This window comes from Dryobates pubescens, chromosome 7 (genome assembly GCF_014839835.1).
Source record: "Dryobates pubescens isolate bDryPub1 chromosome 7, bDryPub1.pri, whole genome shotgun sequence".
In the NCBI taxonomy this organism is placed as follows: Eukaryota; Metazoa; Chordata; class Aves; order Piciformes; family Picidae; genus Dryobates; species Dryobates pubescens.
Genome location: NC_071618.1, coordinates 42,222,985 through 42,243,905, shown reverse-complemented (window position 1 = coordinate 42,243,905; position 20,921 = coordinate 42,222,985). Strand labels below are relative to the sequence as shown.

General features: G+C 49.3%; 1 protein-coding gene across 1 annotated transcript in view; it reads left to right on the top strand.

Moving 5' to 3' along the window:
- The window catches only part of RUBCNL (rubicon like autophagy enhancer), a 31,052-nt gene extending 30,637 nt beyond the window's left edge, over nucleotides 1-415 (top strand). The window contains exon 15 of the mRNA XM_009906269.2: nucleotides 292-415. Coding sequence (XP_009904571.2) covers nucleotides 292-404 — 113 coding nt within the window. The 3' untranslated portion in view covers nucleotides 405-415. The remainder of the gene's footprint in view (nucleotides 1-291) is intronic.
- The last annotated feature ends 20,506 nt before the right edge of the window (nucleotides 416-20,921 follow it).

Here is a 20,921-nt window from a genome sequence, read left to right as displayed (position 1 = left end):
CAGGGAGGTGGTGGAGTCACCATCACTGGAGGTGTTTAAGAAGAGCCTGGATGGGGTGCCTGGTGCCATGGTTTAATTGATTAGATGGTGTTGGGTGATAGGTTGGACTCAATGATCTCTGAGGTCTTTTCCAGCCTGGTTGATTCCGTAATATTGCTTGGCTGACCAAGAGAGAACATCCTTCAAGGAATACAGCTATTGAATACCTTTTTAAGTTGTGGGGTTATTTTGGTGTTTGTTTTTTCCTTTTCCCCCCCTCTCAAAGTTAATGTGCTTGTGTGTCTAAACCAGAGTGCAAGACATGCTTTCACAAGGCGTGCTTCAAGGCCGGAGGGTGCCCCAAGTGCCTGCGGCTCGCTGCTCGGAGGACGCATTCCCAAGCGCCGTCCCTGGGGCCTCTGTGAACCTGCATTGCTCTGACTGCTGACTTCAGGAGGTGCTCCAAGGAAAACCTCCAGGACTAAGGGTTAAATAATGTTGTTTTAGACATTACTGGGGTTTATGCTTCTCTCCTTTATGGGGAGCTGAAGACTCGCCCTAATCGAGTTTCATCTCAGCTGGTGGCAGGAGGAGTGGATGTTAATTCTGTGAGCAGCCTTTGGTTTGCTGCCTTTTGGCTCTGTATGTAAGAGTATCTTTTTTTAAATATTATATTTTTTTTTCCCCCCCCATGTAAAAAGGATTCTTCTCTGTGATTGTGCAAATAATGTACAGGGAGTAAATGACTGCTGGAAATCCTTAGCTGTCTTGGATTTTGTAAACAGGAAAAAAAGGGGTGAAGTATAAACATTCTTTCCCCCCCTGTACCCTGCACTGGTGTGGCCCTCAAGGCCACACCTTGAGTCCTGTGTCCAGTTCTGGGACCCTCAGTTTAGGAAGGAGGTTGAGTTGCTGGAAGGTGTCCAGAGAAGGGCAACAAAGTTGGTGAGGGGTTTGGAGCACAGCCCTGTGAGGAAAGGCTGAGGGAGCTGGGGTTGCTTAGCCTGCAGAAGAGGAGGAGACTCAGGGGTGACCTTCTTGCTGTCTCCAGCTCCCTGAAGGGAGGTTGTAGCCAGGAGGGGGTTGGTCTCTTCTCCCAGGCACCCAGCACCAGAACAAGAGGACACAGTCTCAAGGTGCTGAAAGTTCTTTCCAGAAAGAGAGATTGGCCATTGGAATGTGCTGCCCAGGGAGGCGGTGGAGTCACCATCCCTGGAGGTGTTCAAGAGGGGACTGGACGTGGCACTTGAAGCCATGGTTTAGTTAGTCCTGAGGTGCTGGCTGCTAGGTTGGATTTGATGATCTCTGAGGTCTATTCCAACCTTATTGATTCTATGAATTTATTGTCCTTGGTTTGTGCTTTGTTCTCTTGTTTCCTGTTACTCCCAGATTTTCCAGCCTGTGTCCAGGGGTCTCCCTTTGTTCACGTCCACACAGGACAAGAGAACACAGTCTCAGGCTGCACCAGGGGAGGCTCAGGCTGGATGTTAGGAAGAAGTTCTATACAGAAAGAGTGATTGCCCATTGGAATGGGCTGCCTGGGGAGGTGGTGGAGTCGCCATCACTGGAGGTTTTCAGGAGAAGACTTGATGGGGTGCTTGGTGCCATGGGTTAGTTGTTTGGGTGGTGTTGGATTGGTTGATGGGTTGGACGCAATGATCTTGAAGGTCTCTTCCAACCTGGTTTATTCTGTGTATTCTAATGCTCACAATATTAATTGAGCTCATAGCTCTTCCACTTTTTTTCCCTTCTGTGGTTGAAAACAGCTTAACTACTTACTGCTCAGGAGAAAGATGATCATCTCTTACTCAAGCTCACCGAAGGGATCCTGACGTAAGGTACAGTGGGGTGAGCGAGGCTACTGATGCAGCTGACTGTGTTTGTTGTTATGCAAGAGGAAATCCTCACTGCAGCTGGGTGCACAACTAGCTGGCTCACGTGGGTGGCCTGGCTGCAGGGATTTTCTGCTTACGAAGGAGCTCACTTGGATAATCTTCCTGTGGCATAACCTGCAAGGCAGCTGAATGGATCTGTTTCATTATTCATGAATTTAGCAGAGCTGATCTGGGTTCTGCCTGTGCTTTCCGTGACTGTTCAAGTCTTACATAACAGTAGCAGTATACAGGAGAGGGTGAACCCCTCTACTCAGCACTGGCCTGCCTCAGAAATAGTGTGGCCAGCAGGAGCAGGGAAGTCATTCTGTCCCTGGACTCAGCACTGGTTAGGCCACACTTGAGTCCTGTGTCCAGTTCTGGACTCAATTCAAGAAAGATGTTAAGATGCTGGAACATGTCCAGAGAAGGGCAACAAAGGTGGGGAGGGGTCTGGAGCACAGCCCTGTGAGGAGAGGCTGAGGGAGCTGGTGTTGCTTAGCCTGGAGAAGAGGAGGCTCAGGGGAGACCTTCTTGCTTTCTCCAACTCCCTGAAGGGAGGTTGTAGCCAGGTGGGGGTTGGTCTCTTCTCCCAGGCAACCAGCACCAGAACTAGAGGACACAGTCTCAAGCTGTGCAGGGGGGAGTTTAGGCTTGAGGTTAGAAAGTTCTTCACAGAGAGATTGCCCATTGGGATGTGCTGCCCAGGGAGGTGGTGGAGTCCCCATCCCTGGAGGTGTTTAAGAAGGGGCTGGATGAGGTACTTAGTGCCATGGTCTAATTGATTAGTTAGGGTTGGGTGATTGGTTGGACTTGATGATCTTTGAGGTCTCTTCCAACCTGGTTGATTCTGTGACTCTGCAACATCAGAGATCATGTTTGATGCATCAGGTCATCACAGTATCACAGTAACTAATGTTGGAAGAGATCCCAAGGATCATCAAGTCCAACCTGTTCCAACAGACCTCACAACTAGACCATGGCACCAAGTGCCACGTCCAATCTCCCCTTGAACACCTCCAGGGACGGCGACTCCACCACCTCCCTGGGCAGCACATTCCAATGACGAATGACTCACTCAGTGAAGAACTTTTTCCTCACCTCGAGTCTAAACCTCCCCTGGCACAGCTTGAGACTGTGTCCCCTTGTTCTGGTGCTGGTTGCCTGGGAGAAGAGACCAACCCCCTCCTGTCTACAACCACCTTTCAGGTCTTGCTTCAGTCCTGGTCTCCATAGAGCCTGTGCAGCTTCTTCTGCCTAATTATTCCCATGCACCACAATGTATATTGCAACAGGAAAAGTTCCACGATGAGTCACTGGTAGAAAGCAAAAGACCCAACAGGATCAGCATGCCAGTTCACAACAAGCTGTCTGCTAGCTAGAAAGCTGGCTGTCTTTCACAGAGGACAGTCACATGAGACAGTGACTCTTCAGCCATGCAAGAGAGTTGTCACACCTCTCTGTTTGCCTGAGCAATGAGGATCAATGCTCACAGTGCGTTTCCAAGATGCCATGTGAGCATGACAGGAGCACCTCTGAGGACTTTAATAGAGTAGCTGGTGTCAGGGACATCAGGCAGAGAAACCTATTTCTAGTGAACAACCTGCCTTGTCCTATAGCCAGAATTCTGGTCAAGACAGAGTAGAGTAGAGCAGAGTAGACCAGAACAGGTTGGAAAAGACTTCCAAGATCATCAAGTCCAACCTATCACCCAACACCATCTAAACCAACAACTAAACCATGGCACCAAGTGCCTCATCCAGTCTCTTCCTAACCGCCTCCAGGGATGGTGACTCCACCACCTCCCTGGGCAGCACATTCCAATGGCCAATATCTCCTGCTGGGAAGAATTTCCTCCTAACATCCATCCTAAACTTCCCCTGGCACAGCTTGAGACTGTGTCCTCTTGTTCTGGTGCTGGTTGCCTGGGAGAAGAGACCAACCCCCACCTGCCTACAACCTCCCTTCAGGGAGTTGGAGACAGCAAGAAGGTCTCCCCTGAGCCTCCTCTTCTCCAGGCTAAGCAACCCCAGCTCCCTCAGCCTCTCCTCACAGGGCTGTGCTCCAAACCCCTCCCCAGCTTTGTTGCCCTTCTCTGGACACCTTCCAGCAACTCAACATCTTTCCTAAACTGAGGGGCCCAGAACTGGACACAGGACTCAAGGTGTGACCTAACCAGTGCAGTGCACAGGGGCAGAATGACCTCCCTGCTCCTGCTGGCCACACTGTTCCTGATGCAGGCCAGGATGCCATTCTGCCTGAGGATTGGAAGTGAGGATTTGTGCCTGAATGATGGACAGATGCTTGCTGTAAGGGAGCACCCAGGGAGGAGGATGTAATGCTTGTGGAGGGTTTTTCAATGTCAGCTCTTTGCTAGAAACACAACTTGAATAAAGTTCCTGTGTGGTGCTTCAGCACTGTGCTGCTGATGCTGCAAAAGGTGCAGGATCTGGACACACCCAGAGCTGCTTGGACCAAGGACACTTCTAGGAGCTGAGCTGGGCTGAATTTTGACAGCTGCTCCCTCTGTCACTTATCTGAAACAATCTGACTTGCCTTACTTCCCCAAGCAGCAGCAGCAGTTCCTCTTTAATGCCTTTCTCTGCTGATTTAATCAAGGCATTTCCAGTTGTCTGGGGAGCCAAAATGAAACTGAGCATTAAACCTCCAATGTTAGCAGCCTCCTAGGCCCCTCTTCTTCATTTTCCAAACATTTTTTACCTCTTTGCAGCCCATTTGGACAGCAGGAGCAGGGAGGTCATCCTACCCCTGCACTCTGCACTGGTTAGGCCACACCTTGAGTCCTGTGTCCACTTCTGGGTCCCTCAGTTTAAGAAGGACATGGAGACACTTGAGCGTGTCCAGAGAAGGGTGATGAGGCTGGGGAGGGGTTTGGAGCACAGCCCTGTGAGGAGAGGCTGAGGGAGCTGGGGTTGCTTAGCCTGGAGAAGAGGAGGCTCAGGGGAGACCTTCTTGCTGTCTACACCTCCCTGAAGGGAAGCTGTAGCCAGGTGGGGGTTGGTCTCTTCTCCCAGGCAAGGGTTTCCTAAGGAAAACTGCTGGGAAAATACCAGCATAAGGTCATCACATTCCTTTGGTGAGCTCTCAGCACAGTGCTGGGACAAGACTATCATGGAGACAGGTCCTGGACCAGGCATCAGAGGCCAGATCCAGAACCAGGATAAGGGCTGTTTGTTGGATTTCTTTATCTGCTGGCTGGAGCAACTGGAAAGTTGACCTGGGGAAGTGTTTCTCCAGGCAGTACCTGTTAGAGCAGTGACTGCATACATTTGCTCAGCAAATAAAAGGAAGTGTCTGCATTAACTAGACAGAAAGCAGTTTTGAAATAGGAAGTGTGCAGTGTACACTAGTAGCTATTTCTGCTTTCCCATCACTCTGTCAAAGACAGAAATCCTGGGCCTGGGGTTGGGAGGGCTAAGTCTTGTACAGGCCTTGTGCCTGGCCACTGGGATCTACTGGAAGGGCGAGCACAGTGCTGTTCAACAAGGAGAAAGAGCAAAGGATCTTTGAAGGCATTTAGAGGGGAGTCTGGAGCAACCAGCTTCTCCATGGTCAGCAGACTCTAAGAGGGAAGGTTGATGAGTGGTGCAGCAGCAGCTTTGTTTGCCTTTGCATAGTTTGACCACAATTTTCAGGCCACTGTCACAGAAACTTCAGAAGGTGACTTGCTCCTGATGCCTTGCTCTGCAGGTTAAGAATGGAAGTGACTCAAGCAGTTTAAACCTCTTGTCAACACCATGCTAGATGTGTGAAATGTACAAATAATCAGATTAGCTGTTAGGAAGAAATTCTTCCCCATGAGTGTGGTGAGGCACTGGAACAGGTTGCTCAGGGAGGTGGTGGAAGCCTCTTCCCTGGAGGTTTTTAAGGCCAGGCTGGATGTGGCTCTGATGTAGTGTGAGGTGTCCCTGCCCATGGCAAGGGGGGTTGGAACTGGATGATCCTTGAGGTCCCTTCCAACCCTGACAATTCTATGATTCTAATCCAACCTGGTTTCATAGAATTGTTCAGTTGGAAGAGATCTCTAAGCTCATTGAGTCTGACTGTTCACCAAATGCCACCATGGCCATTAAGCTGTGTCCTGGAATGGAATGGAATAGAATTAACCAGGTTGGAAGAGACCTTTGAGATCATCAAGTCCAACCTATCGCCCAACAACACCCAAACAACTAAACCATGGCACCAAGCACCCCATCCAGTCTCTTCCTAAACACCAGGGATGGTGACTCCACCACTTCCCTGGGCAGCACATTCCAATGGCCAATCTCTCTTTCTGTGAAGAACTGTTCTTGCTGCTTTCTGTTCCAAAGGTGCATCTGCAGAGCCCACACCAAGTTGGAGAGGAGCAAATGTTCATCCCAAGGAAGCAATTCCCAAACACTTCTTCTTCACCTCCAGCCTAAACCTCCCCTGGTGCAGCCTGAGACTGTGTCCTCTTGTTCTGGTGCTGGCTGCCTGGGAGATGAGACCAACATCCACCTGGCTACAACCTCCCTTCAGGTAATTGTAGACAGCAAGAAGGTCTCCCCTGAGCCTCCTCTTCTCCAGGCTAAGCCGCCAATGCCATGGCCTATATGGTTTTTGAACACCTCCATCACTTCCCCGGGCAGCCTGTGCCAGCGCCTGACCGCTCTTCAGTAAAGAAATGTCTCTTAATACCTAACCTTAACCTTCTCAGGCGTAATTGGAGGCAGCAAAGCATGAAAACTTCCCGGGGAAAGCAGCACCAGAGGGCGCTGGTTGTACGTAATTGAGTTTGCTACACCGCCGGGCAAGGCACCGTGCTCGCTGCCCTGGCGGCTCCCCACCGCCGCACGGACGCGGCCGGTGCGGCCCTGAAGGACACCACTGGGCTGTGCAGAACCGCCGCAGGGTAGCTGCAGGCTCTTAAGTGGAAAGCCCTGCCCAGAAGTAGAGGCAGAAACAAGAGTGCTAACCTCAACTGCCTTGGATTTCTGTGTTAGAATAGAATAGAATAGAATAGAATAGACCAGGTTGGAAAAGACCTTTTCTGGTCTTGAGTTCCAGCAACTCAACATCTTTCGTAAACCGAGGGGCTCAGAACTGGACACAGGACTCAAGGTGTGGCCTAACCAGTGCTGAGTCCAGGGGCACAATGACTTCCCTGCTCCTGCTGGCCACACTGTTGCTGATGCAGGCCAGGATGCCATTGGCCTTCTTGGCCACCTGGGCACACTGCTGGCTCATGTTCAGCCTACTATTATCCAGTACCCCCAGGTCCCTTTCTGGCTGGTTGCTCTCCTGCCACTCTGACCCCAGCCTGTAGCACTGCATGTGGTTCTTGTGACCAAAGCGCAACACCCGGCACTTGGACTTGTTAAAGTCATCATGTTGGACTCTGCCCATCTGCCCAGCCTGGCAGGGTCCCTCTGCAGAGCTCTCCTACCCTCTAACAGATCAACTCCTGCCCCCAACCTGGTGTCATCTGCAAATTTACTGATGATGGACTCAATGCCCTCATCCAGATCATCAGTAGAGATACTGAAGAGGAGGGGGCCCAGCACTGATCCCTGGGGCACACCACTGGTGCCTGGCTGCCAGCTGGCTGTGGCACCATTCACCACCACTCTCTGGGCTCAGCCCTCCAGCCAGTTCCTAACCCAGCTCAGAGTGCTGCTGTCCAAGGCAGGGGCTGCCAGCTTGGCCAGGAGTTTGCTGTGGGGGACAGTGTCAATAGAATAGAGTAGAATAGAATAGAATAGAACAGAATTAACCAGGTTGGAAGAGACCTTTGAGATCATCAAGTCCAACCTATCACCCAACACCATCTAATCAACTAAACCATGGCACCAAGCACCCCATCCAGTCTCTTCCTAAACACCTCCAGGGATGGTGACTCCACCACCTCCCTGGGCAGCACATTCCATTGTCCAGTCTCTCTTTCTGTGAAGACCTGTTCTTGCTGCTCTCTGTTCCAAAGGTGCATCTGCAGAGCCCACACCAAGTTGGCGATGAGCAAATGTTCATCCCAAGGAAGCAATTCCCAAACACCAGCAGTTGCAGTGGCTGCAGAACTCCGCTGCACCAAGTGTTCATTTCAGGCTCTGACCCCTCATTCTGACATCTCCAAGCTTGCCCACCTCTGTTCCTGTATTCCTTAAACTCCTTTTACTATTCACACTTGGTGAAAGACACACCGAGTGCCAACTCTTTCTGCTATTGCCAAGTTAGCAATGCAGAGAATACAGCCATGGAGCCTGGCCAGGAGGCTGTGAGTGGTCCAGGAATCCTGAATGCACTTGGAGCGTTTTCAGTTTGGAGACACTTTCTATTAATTAGTCATTCAAAGCTTTACAACCATTAGTATAATAATGGGGGAAAAAATGCTTAGAGAAATCCCTTAGAGCAGCTCAATGTTAATGAACTTTATTTCCTTTGGAAGACACAGGACTATGGTCCCTTAAAGGCCTATGATTCAGGCAGGAACTGATAAATGCCAGCCTGGGCACAGTTAAGGTCTCACTTGGAAGCAAGAAAGAGAGGCAGTGCTGCACTTGTGATACTACTACTACTACTACTCCTACTACAACTAGTCCTACTACTACCAATTTGCATGGAAGAAAATGTAACTGTAGCTCACAGCTCCTACTCTGCCCACCAACTCCATCCAAGCCCAGAGCAGAATCATAGAATCAATAAAGTTGGAAAAGACCTCAAAGATCATCAAGTCCAACCTAGCACCCAGCACCTCAGGACTAACTAACCATGGCTTGAAGTGCCACGTCCAATCCATTTTTGAACACCTCCAGGGATGGTAACTCCACCACCTCCCTGGGCAGCACATTCCAATGGTCAGTCTCTCTGGGAAGAACTTTCTCCTCACCTCCAGCCTAAACCTCCCCTGGCACAGCTTGAGACTGTGTCCTCTTGTTCTGGTGCTGGTTGCCTGGGAGAAGAGACCAACCCCCACCTGGCTACAACCTCCCTTCAGGGAGCTGTTGACAGCAAGAAGGTCTCCCCTGAGCCTCCTCTTCTCCAGGCTAAGCAACCCCAGCTGCCTCAGCCTCTCCTCATAGGGCTGTTCTCCAAACCCCTCCTCAGCTTTGTTGCCTCTCTGCTGCAATTCAGATCAATTGCCACAAAAGTGCTGCAGCCAAGCCTCAGCCTAAAGCATGAAGTTTCCATGGCATGGTGATGAGCAGGCATGGAAGTAAACTGGATGCCTTCCAAATGTAAATGCGTTGCTGTGACATCAGATGAGCCAAAGTCCTTTGCCATGCACAGGTCCACTGCAGCAATCACAGAGAGCAAAACTACAATGGGGAAGAAACCTTGAGTCCTGTGTCCAGTTCTGGGCCCCTCAGTTTAAAAAGGATATTGAGACACCTGAATGTGTGCAGAGAAGGGCAACGAGGCTGGGGAGAGGCCTTGAGCACAGCCCTGTGAGGAGAGGCTGAGGGAGCTGGGGTTGCTTAGCCTGGAGAAGAGGAGAATCAGGGGAGACCTTCTTGCTCTCTACAACTCCCTGAAGGGAGATTGTAGCCAGGAGGGGGTTGGTCTCTTCTTCCAGGCAACCAGCAGGATGTTAGGAAGAAGTTCTTCCCAGAAAGAGAGATTGGCCTTTGGAATGTGCTGCCCAGGGAGGTGGTGGAGTCACCATCACTGGAGGTGTTTAAGAAGTGACTGGATGAGGCACTTGGTGCCATGGTTTAGTTGATTAGATGGTGTTGGCTGATAGATTGGACTCGATGACCTCAAGGGTCTTTTCCAAGCTGGTTAATTCTGCATTCTGTGTTCATGAAGAATAGGTAAGGGTTCTCAAGTATCTGTTCCTCATTAGGAACAAAGTTCATTAATTTAGTGAACAGCTGCAAAAGATCCTCCTGATTTTAAATAACTTTGAGGATGTAGAAGCAAAAGCAGAAGGACTTTGTCTACTAAGCAGGAGGTGGATGTGTTCAAAAAGGGATTGGATGAGGCACTTGGTGCCATGGTCTAGTAGTCATGAGGTGTTGGGTGACAGGTTGGACTTGATGATCTTTGAGGTCTCTTCCAACCTTATTGATTCTATGATAGCCCTAAGAACAAATATCTTGACAAGACATTTAGTGAGCTGTGTGAATTGTGGTGGCTCTGTTTCATGTGCAAACCCTTCCCTTTTTCAGTTCACAGCATTTCTGTCTCTAAGGGTGTGAATGCTCAGAGCATCCCAAACTGAATCCTGAAAACCTGTGCTGGTATGTTGGTGTTGGGATTCTTTGGTGGGACTAAGCAGGAGGGCTAGCAGTCAGTGTCTTCTTATCTAATATGTTTCTGAGATGATGTGGTGGTTTGAGCCTTAACTGGGTCTTAAGAACTCAGATGGGGGCAAGGCTGAGAATCCCTCCCCTGGTCCCCTCTCCTCTTTCCCAACAGAGAGGAAAAAGAAAGGGTGGTGTTAGAAGATAATTGTCTTATTAAGCAGTAGGCAAAGTGTAGAGAAGTTGAGTGAAATAAGGAGAAGGGGTCATTTGAGGCTCTCAGCTGGTAAAGTGGGGATTAGCTCCATTGATTTGGATGCTCTGGAGATGATTTATTCAGCTGAGGAATTTATAGACTGTACACTTTCCAGCAAAGAAGAAGAAAGATCTATAAATATTTTTCTCTATCCCCACATAAGGGTATTGCTGGCAAGAATGTGAAACATCAATAATTGGCTTTTATAGTACCAAGAAAGAGAACTCTCATCACAGCTTGCTTTTGATGATGGCTTTGGTGTTTCCATTTTGGTCACACTTGCAAAACCAGATAATAAAGTGACATGATCTGTTTGATTTGATACTTAAACTTCTCAGACATATGGTAGCAAAGAACCTCGAAACCCAGGGATATCAGACAAAATTTTGTACCATATTGCTACAGCAACATGGAATAATTCTTATCACAGCTTCCAAACACACAGCATCACAGTATCACTAAGGTTGGAAGAGACCTTGAGGATCATCGAGTCCACCTGTCACCACAGACCTCATGACTAGACCATGGCACCAAGTGCCACATCCAATCCCCTCTTGAACACCTCCAGGGATGGTGACTCCACCACCTCCCTGGGCAGCACATTCCAATGGTGAAAAACACTCTCAGTGAAGAACTTTCTCTTCACCTCGAGCCTAAACTTCCCCTGGCACAGCTTGAGACTGTGTCCTCTTGTTCTGGTGCTGGTTGCCTGGGAGAAGAGACCAACCCCCTCCTAGCTATAACCACCTTTCAGGTAGTTGTAGAGGGCAAGAAGGTCTCCCCTGAGCCTCCTCTTCTCCAGGCTAAGCAACCCCAGCTCCCTCAGCCTCTCCTCACAGGGCTGTGCTCAAGGCCTCTTCCCAGCCTTGTTGCCCTTCTCTGGACACGTTCAAGTGTCTCAATGTCCTTCTTAAACTGAGGGGCCCAGAACTGGACACAGGACTCAAGGTGTGGCCTAACCAGTGCTGAGTCCAGGGGCAGAATGACTTCCCTGCTCCTGCTGGCCACACTATTCCTGCTGCAGGCCAGGATGCCATTGGCCTTCTTGGCCACCTGGGCACACAAAAAAGAGCCCGGCCTAGGGAGCTGCAGGGACTGGGACTGTCTGCCCTATTGCGAACCTAACAGCTCTTTGGGGGTCACAAAAGCCAAGTGGCAGTCAGCTATACATATTATTTGGTGCTTGGCTGGTTTTACTCGTTCCTCCTCCGTTCCAGCCAGGGAGACGCAGCAGCTGGCACACACCCTCAGGGGAGCCCTGTCTGTACCTGAGGCTTCCCTCCTCCAGGGTGGGGACCCAGTTTTACCTGAGGGAGGGAAATTCAGAGGCCACCAACCCTGGGACTCGCCTTCTTGTGTCCTCACGTCGCTCCACAACAGCAGAGCTGCACGGGCGCAGAGGCCAGCAGGAGCAGGGAGGTCATTCTGCCCCTGTGCACTGCACTGGTTAGGCTGCACCTCGAGTCCTGTGTCCAGTTCTGGGCCCCTCAGTTTAGGAAGGACATTGAAACACTTGAACTTGTCCAGAGAAGGGCAACAAGGCTGGGGAGAGGCCTTGAGCAGAGCCCTGTGAGGAGAGGCTGAGGGAGCTGGGGTTGCTTAGCCTGGAGAGAGGGAGACTCAGGGGTGACCTTATTGCTCTCTACAACTAAATTAAGGGAGGTTGTAGACAGGCAGAGGTAGGTCTCTTCCCCCAGGCAATCAGCACTAGAACAAGAGGACACAATCTCAAGCTGTGCCAGCGGAGGTTTAGGCTGGAGGTTAGGCAGAAGTTCTACCCAGAGAGAATGATTGCCCATTGGAATGTGCTGCCCAGGGAGTTGGTGGAGTCACCATCACTGGAGGTGTTCAGGAGGAGACTTGATAGGGTGCTTGGTTGCATGGTCTAGTTGATTAGGTGGTGTTGGATGAGAGGTTGGACACGATGATCTTGAAGGTCTCTTCCACCCTGGTTTATTCTATTCCATTCCATTCCATTCCATTCCATTCCTTTCTATTCTATTCTATTCTATTCTATTCCATTCCATTCCATTCCATTCCATTCCATTCCATTCCATTCCATTCCATTCCATTCCATTCCATTCCATTCCATTCTATTCTATTCCATTCCATTCCATTCCATTCCATTCCATTCACTGCTTTTTCAGTTGACTGCACTATTTCATCTTCACTTTCTATACTTCCCTGCAGGGAAGAGGACACTTCTGTCATGCTATGCTATCTTCTTGTTCTTCCTGGCCCAGGGCTCCAGCTCTCCGGTCGCAGTCTTGCACTTCACGGGGCACAAAACAATTCCATCCATCAAAAGGACTGAATTACCACTGCTGAAAAGTTGTTGCTGATCAATGGACAGGCTGCTCCATAAATATCCTTAGGTGTAATGGTTGCATTTGGAGAAGCAATCCTTGAAGGAACTTTACTGCACTGCTCTTAGATTCCTGTCAGGTTTACCATAAAAATAGATAATCTATAGATAGCATCCATCATTAATACGGACTACCACAAGGAGAGCCATCACCACAGAACTTTGGTTCAGGAGAAAAGGTTTATCTATCACTTTTAAAATGGTTTAAATCACTGATGCACAGCTCTGGTAGAGAGCCACAAATACTTAGCATCTGTTTGGACAGCCCCAGGCTGGGAGTGTGCTGTAGAGAAACAGAATTTACTGGCCTTTCAACATAATCTTCAGAAGGGATTGATATTATCAAGGGGCCCACAGTTATATCATCTGATTTTCAACCCTTCTGCTGTAAATGGATTTTCCTTGCTATTTTTAATGCTGTTAGAAAGGTATTGCTTTTAATAAGTTATTGTTGTTCCTTTTGCATTGAAATGACACCACTGTAATAAAAATTGTATGACCCTATTCTAATCCCAACAAAAAGTGAAATAACTTACTCTTTATTTCAAATGCCATCAATTATTTATCCTCCTTGTTTGTTTTATTGACTGTGTGATGACTGAGGAGTTTTAGCTATTTAGATACTCCTACACAAGATGGGGGAAAAAAAAGGCAAAAAGCTTCCTTTCATCTTTTTAAACCAGTCTATAAGGACAGCATTGGGTTTTTGTGCCACCACTTTATTCTACTGTGCTGCAGGATGGCCAAGGGATCAGGCCCAGCCAGCATGGATTTAGGAAGGGCAGGTCCTGCCTGACCAACCTGATCTCCTTCTATGATCAGGTGACTGCCTGATGGATGTGGGGCAGGCTGTGGATGTAGTCTACCTGGACCTCAGCAAGGCCTTTGACACTGTCCCCTACAGCAAACTCCTGGCCAAGCTGCCAGCCCCTGGCTTGGACAGCAGCACTCTGAGCTGGGTTAGGAACTGGCTGGAGGCTGAGCCCAGAGAGTGGTGGTGAATGGTGCCACAGCCAGCTGGCAGCCAGGCACTAGTGGTGTGCCCCAGGGATCAGTGCTGGGCCCCATCCTCGTCAGTATCTCTATTGATGCTCTGGACGAGGGGATTGAGTCCATCATCAGTAAATTTGCAGATGACACCAAGCTGGGGGCAGGAGTTGATCTGTTAGAAGGTAGGAGAGCTCTGCAGAGGGACCTTGACAGGCTGGGCAGATGGGCAGAGTCCAACATGATGACTTTAACAAGTCCAAGTGCCAGGTGTTGCGCTTTGGTCACAAGAACCCCATGCAGTGCTCCAGGCTGGGGTCAGAGTGGCTGGAGAGCAGCCAGGCAGAAAGGGACCTGGGGGTACTTGATGATAGTAGGCTGAACATGAGCCAGTAGTGTGCCCAGGTGCCCAAGATCCTGGTCTGCATCAGGAATAGTGTGGCCAGCAGGAGCAGGGAGATCATTGTGCCCCTGGACTCAGCACTGGTTAGGCCATACCTTGAGTCCTGTGTCCAGTTCTGGGCCCCTCAGTTTAGGAAAGATGTTGAGTTGCTGGAAGGTGTCCAGAGAAGGGCAACTAGGATGGTGAGAAGTCTTGAGCACAAGCCCTATGAGGAGAGGCTGAGGGAGCTGGGGTTGCTTAGCCTGCAGAAGAGGAGGCTCAGGGGAGACCTTCTTGCTGTCTACAACTCCCTGAAGGGAGGTTGTAGCCAGGTGGGGGTTGGTCTCTTCTCCCAGGCAACCAGCACCAGAACCAGTGCCTCTTCCAGTCTCTTTCTAAACACCTCCAGGGATGGTGACTCCACCACCTCCCTGGGCAGCACATTCCAATGGCCAGTCACTCTTTCTGGGAAGAACTTCCTCCTAACATCCAGCCTAAACCTCCCCTGGTGCAGCCTGAGGCTGTGTCCTCTGTTCATTCTCAAGCTGATGAAAGTTCTTCACAGAAATAGAGATTTGCCCATTGGAATGTGCTGCCCAGGGAGGTGGTGGAGTCACCACCCTTGGAGGTGTTCAAGAGGGCATTGGATGTGGCACTTGGTGCCGTGGTTTAGTTAGTCCTGAGGTGTTGGGTGACAGGTTGGACTTGCTGATCTCTGAGGTCTTTTCCAACTTTACTGCCAGGAGGCAGAGGTCTCTGAAGCAGTTTTGTTTTCTGATTTTCTGCTTCTCTTTTGTTCCTGCTGGATAACTGAAGATATTTCAAACAAGATCAGAAAAACAATGACAAGGCAAAAGAGAAGAAATGCTCATCTGTACTTGAAGGTGCTGAACTCTCTGCTCCAGGTGATAAAATAATCATAAGTGAGGAGAAGTAGCCAAGAAGGCCTTTTGTTTTTACTCTTAGCAACTGATTCAACAGTTGTTCTAGTTATCATTAGTGGTTCAGGAAATACATCAGCTGCATTCCAAAAAACCCCAAAACAATAAAAAAAGGCTAAGCTATTAACTTTGGAATGCTTTCCTTCAAGTATGTTTTCCAGCACTTGTGTCACAAAAGGTGAGGCAATTGGGGGTTTTAATCTTGGAGCCAAATGAGGAGCAGTGAAATGGAGAAATGCCTCCTCTCAGGCATTCTGAAAGCTCCTACAACTCCCTGAAGGGAGGTTGTAGGCAGGTGGGGGTTGGTCTCTTCTCCCAGGCAACCAGAACAAGAGGACACAATCTCAAGCTGTGCCAGGGGAGGTTTAGGCTGGATGTTAGGAAGAAGTTCTTCTCAGAAAGAGAGATTGGCCTTTGGAATGTGCTGCCCAGGGAGGTGGTGGAGTCACCATCACTGGAGGTGTTTAAGAAGAGACTGGATGGGGCGCTTGGTGCCATGGTTGAGTTGATTAGGTGGTATTGGGTGATAGGTTGGACTTGATGATCTTTGAGGTCTCTTCCAACCTGGTTAATTCTCTTCTCTTCTCTTCTCTTCTCTTCTCTTCTCTTCTCTTCTCTTCTCTTCTCTTCTCTTCTCTTCTCTTCTCTTCTCTTCTCTTCTCTTCTCTTCTCTGCTCTGCTCTTCTCTGCTCTGCTCTGCTCTGCTCTGCTCTGCTCTGCTCTGCTATTCTCCTGGAAGCAGTTTTCTGCTGGATAAACAGATTTAATAAGAGCAACAGTTAATCGTGGTAAACCAGTACCAGAACAAGAGGACACAGTCTCAAGCTGTGCCAGGGGAGGTTTAGGCTGGATGTTAGGAAGAAGTTCTTCACAGAAAGAGAGATTGGCCATTGGAATGTGCTGCCCAGGGAGGTGGTGGAGTCACCATCACTGGAGGTGTTTGAGAAGAGCCTGGATGGGGTGCTTGGTGCCATGGTTTAGTTGATGAGACGGTGTTGGGTGGTAGGTTGGACTTGAACATCTCAAAGTTCCTTTCCAACCTGGTTAATTCTATTCTATTCTATTCTATTCTATTCTATTCTATTCTATTCTATTCTATTCTATTCTAGTCTAGTCTAGTCTAGTCTAGTCTAGTCTATGCTATGCTATGCTATGCTATGCTATGCTATTCTATGCTATGCTATGCTATGCTATGCTATGCTATGCTATGCTATGCTATGCTCTGCTCTGCTATGCTATTGTCCTGGAAGCAGTTTTCTGCTGGATAAACAGATTTAATAAGAGCAACAGTTAACCCTGGTAAAAGGCCAAGTCTGCATGTACCAATTTTAGTGTGTTTTTTTTTTCTGGTTCCTAGTAGTTTATGAATTTATACAATGATACTGATTTCCATCAAAGAACTCCTGATTTGGCTTTAGAAATCCTGTTATTAGTAGCCAAGATTAGCACATCTCTGGCTTGCAGTAATTAACAGGATAAAAAATGCAGAGCTTGGGGTTTGCTTTTTTCAAATGATGGGGCTAAAAGCATGTAAGACGTCATGCACTATCCTCTGTCCTAAAGAACTGCAAATCAGAAGGAAAACACAGAAGGGAGAGCATTGATGAAGGTGACTTTGAAGAGAAACTGAAAGCACCATCAGAAAACGCATGGCTCACAGGAAGATTTACGAAGATAAAGAAAATTGCCACATGAAGCTGCAAGCAAGGGCATCACTTCTGAATGGTGCCACCTCCACCTGGCAGCCAGTCACTAGTGGTGACCCCCAGGGATCAGTGCTGGGCCCCATGATCTGATTAGAATAGAATGGAATGGAATGGATTGGAATGGAATGGAATGGATTGGAATGGAATGGAATGGAATGGAATAGAATAGAATAGAATAGAATGGAATGGAATGGAATAGAATAGAATAGAATAGAATAGAATAGAATAGAATAGAATGGAATGGAATGGAATGGAATGGAATGGAATGGAATAGAATAGAATGGAATAGAATGGAATAGAATGGAATAGAATGGAATACACCGGGTTGGAAGAGACCTTCAAGATCATCGCGTCCAACCTATCAACCAACCCAACCCACCTAAACAACTAACCCCTGGCACCAAGCATGGAATGGAATGGAATGGAATGGAATGGAATGGAATGGAATGGAATGGGATGGGATGGGATGGGATGGGATGGAATGGAATGGAATGGGATGGGATGGGATGGGATGGGATGGGATGGGATGGGATGGAATGGGATAGAATAGAATTAACCAGGTTGGAAAAGACCTTCGAGATCATCGAGTCCAACCTATCACCCAACACCATCTAATCAACTAAACCATGGCACCAAGCACCCCATCCAGGCTCTTCCTAAACACCTCCCGTGATGGTGACTCCACCACCTCCCTGGGCAGCACATTCCAATGGCCAATCTCTCTTTCTGGGAAGAATTTCTTCCTAACATCCAGCCTAAACCTCTGGTGCAGCTTGAGACTGTGTCCTCTTGTTCTGGTGCTGGTTGCCTGGGAGAAGAGACCAACCCCCACCAGTCTACAACCTCCCTCCAGGGAATTGTAGACAGCAAGGTCTCCCCTGAGAGAGACCTCACTGCTTCTCCTCACTGCTGCCCATATCTGACTCGCTGCTCCAGGCACTCTGCCACTGGCCCTCGGGCTGGGAGCTGAGGTGCTCCCTGGGCATTCTCCCAGGAGATTCACCTTCTTCTCTCCACAGGGGCGCTGCGGGCTCCCGTTCAGCCACAGCCCTCTGGGAGCCAGGGCTTGCCGCGGGCGGCCAGACCCCCCCCACACCCTCCCCCCACGGTGTAAGCCCACCACAGCCCCGAGGAGGGGTTGGGGCAGCCGGGGGTGCCGCTCGCCTCCCACTGCCTGCCGAACCAGGCTCCGGCGACGACGCCTGGGAGCCGGCCGCGGGGCCAGGCGAAAGGGGCGTGATCATACGGGAGAGTGGGCGAGGCAGAGGCCATGGCGCCCGGCGCCGCGCCGCGGGGTGCAGCGGAAGAGGGCTGCGGCAGCCCCGCCGCCTGCCCCGGCCGCCCAGCATCGCCCGCTGCAGCGCCGCTCCTCGCTGGTAACTACTCTCTAATGATACCATTGGTAGGCTTTCTTCTTAAAAATGGTTACGGTTGTTATTATTATCATCATCATCAATATTGTTATCATAATTGTTGATAATATTTATTAAGATTTAGTAATAGTCGTTAAGGTTTATTAATATTTATTAACATTTATTAATATTTATTATTACTATTATTATTATTTATTAATATTATTATTTATTATTACGACTATTATTATTGCCAATTAGTATTGTTCATTAATTCATTAATTATTGCTATTACCCTTCGTGATCACGAGAGAAAATGAAAACTAGAATGAAGTTGAGCCCTTGCTGCTGGCCCCAGGGCACTGACCCTCTCCCCTGTGTGGTCAGCGGGGAGTGGTGTGGGAGCCCTGGCTGGTGGGCTGCAGCAGGGGTTCGCCCCAGGCGCTGGGTCCGGTGGGAGCGGGTGCGCAGGTGTGGAGCCCTGCAGGGATAACGTCCATCATCGGAAGGGCTGGAAACGGGGCTCAGCTACTTTTGGTTTCACGCTCTGCCCTGCCCCAGCAGCACTCTCTGGCCGTGGGTACCCTGCCTGGGTGGGATGGCAGGTCTAAATCTGGTGCTAAGCCAAAGCTGTTCAAATTAACTCTTGCAAATGTAATTAATTTCAGAAGCAGACCCAGCGCTGCAGTCCTGGGCCAAGCAAACCCCATTTGATCAGGTGTGAGGGAAATCTTGCCTGAGCATAAAGTTGATTGTGAGTGACTTGGAAGTGTGGAAAAGGGGAGAGAGGGGGACTGGACAGGGCAGGGAGGGCTGTGACACCAAAGTGAAGGTAGTTTTAGCATCTCTGTTGGCTGACAATGATCACATTCTGTTGCATTTAGGGGTTGATGAGTAGTCTGCTTCTGCATTACGTGAGCGCTGACCACCCAGCATCATTTCCCTGTGTCAGAAGCTGCTTAGCTGATACATACAATCCTAGTATTTCATTTTTTTTTCTAATGCCTTATTGTCCACAGGGTCCTGCTAAAGACAACTTCTTTTACAGTGCTAATAGTTTTGAGAATCTCTGAAGGGCATTTCCCTTCACTCACGGTAGGAATGAAGAAGGCGGTTTGCATGTTGCAGATGACTCTGCTGTTTGTTCCCTGCCTGCAAGGTTAATGTTTCCCTAGCAGGCTGGCAGCAATCAATTTCCCTCTCTTTTCCTCTGCTTCTGCTCCTCCTTTGCACATATTTCACTGCATAAAGTGAGTGGAATAGGGCTGAGGCAAAAATTTGGACGTCTTTCCTCAAAAGAAACTCTGCTAGTGAAATTAAAGGTATGGCTGCAGCGTGAATAATAGGTGCCAGGGGAAAAATCATTCACGGAACACACCAAAGCATTTGCATTTTCCCATGTATTCCTCGTTCAAGAACCAATCCTGGTGCCCAAGTGATTTGTTTTGTCATTGGCTTTTAGGCATAGCAGTGTGAGATTCAAAGCAAAATGTCACAACGAAGAAGTACACCTTATGTGCACACCGTATGAAAGCAGGAGCTCTCTCTCTAAGGCTTTAAACTTGTTTGGGCAGGTCCTCTGGTTTGACAGTCTTTGTGCAGTTGCAGTGGTATATAGTGGTTGCAACTCCATTGTGATGTGACCACCTGGTGCATTGGAAGGGCAGCAAGGCTGGTGAGAGGCCTTGAGCACAAGCCCTATGAGGAGAGGCTGAGGGAGCTGTGGTTGCATAGCCTAGAGAAGAAAAGGATCAGGGGTGACCTCATTGCCCTCTACAACTACCTGAAAGGTGGTTGTAGGCAGGAAGGGGTTGGTCTCTTCTCCCAGGCAACCAGCACCAGAACAAGGGGACACAGTCTCAAGCTGTGCCAGGGGAGGTTTAGACTCGAAGTGAGGAAAAAGTTCTTCACTGAGCGAGTCATTCGTCATTGGAATGTGCTGCCCAGGGAGGTGGTGGAGTCGCCATCCCTGGAGGTGTTCAAGGGGAGATTGGACGTGGCACTTGGTGCCATGGTCTAGTCATGAGGTCTGTTGGGACAGGTTGGACTTAATGATCCTTGGGGTCTCTTCCAACCTTAGTTATACTGTGATACTGTGATTGTGCACACCTCACTTCCTGCCCTGGCACCCCTTTCAGTGGCAGGGAGAACATGGGTCTTCATGGTCAAGTTATGACCAAGATATGCATCCAGAGCTGGGAGCCCAGACACCTTCCTGAGTCCCCTCTTCAGCTGTAGGTATGTGCACTGTAGATGACACCCTGAGGAGAGCTAGAAGGATGTGTTCATGCCATTGGCATCAAAATACTGGGTTGCAATCTTCTGTTGGAGGTTGTTGTAGTTTGAGCTGGGTGCCCCCCTGGTGCATTCACTTCCTGTGTCCAGAAGTCCAGCCCAGAGGGATGGACACAGGAAATTGTGTATTTCCTACCATAATTCTTTGCACCACTATAAGATCCAGTGCGGAGTCTGGCACTTCCTCTTTCCTTCCCTCTCCGAGACTTGGTAACTGGGGGAGAGATCTCCCGGCCATGGGCCTGATTGGGCCCAAGGCCACAGGGGGATGGGCAGTCTCAGGCCTGGCCAGCTGAGACTAGCCCAGCAGAGGGAGGGGGAAGAAGGAGCCCTGGGGGTTTTGGATGCACCCTCAGGTGGGGATGGGATCTTTCTTTGTCACTGCGCTTTGGGTTTTCTGTAACATTCACTGCTTTCTATTTAAACTTTCATCACTTTTGCAATCCGTTTGCCTGAGTCGTTATTTCTGCCTGTGGTGGGGAGGGGATCTGCCTCAACCCATTACAGAGGTAAATGTGGAGTTTTGTGACTGGCAGTAGGGATAATCCAGCAACAGCTTAACAAA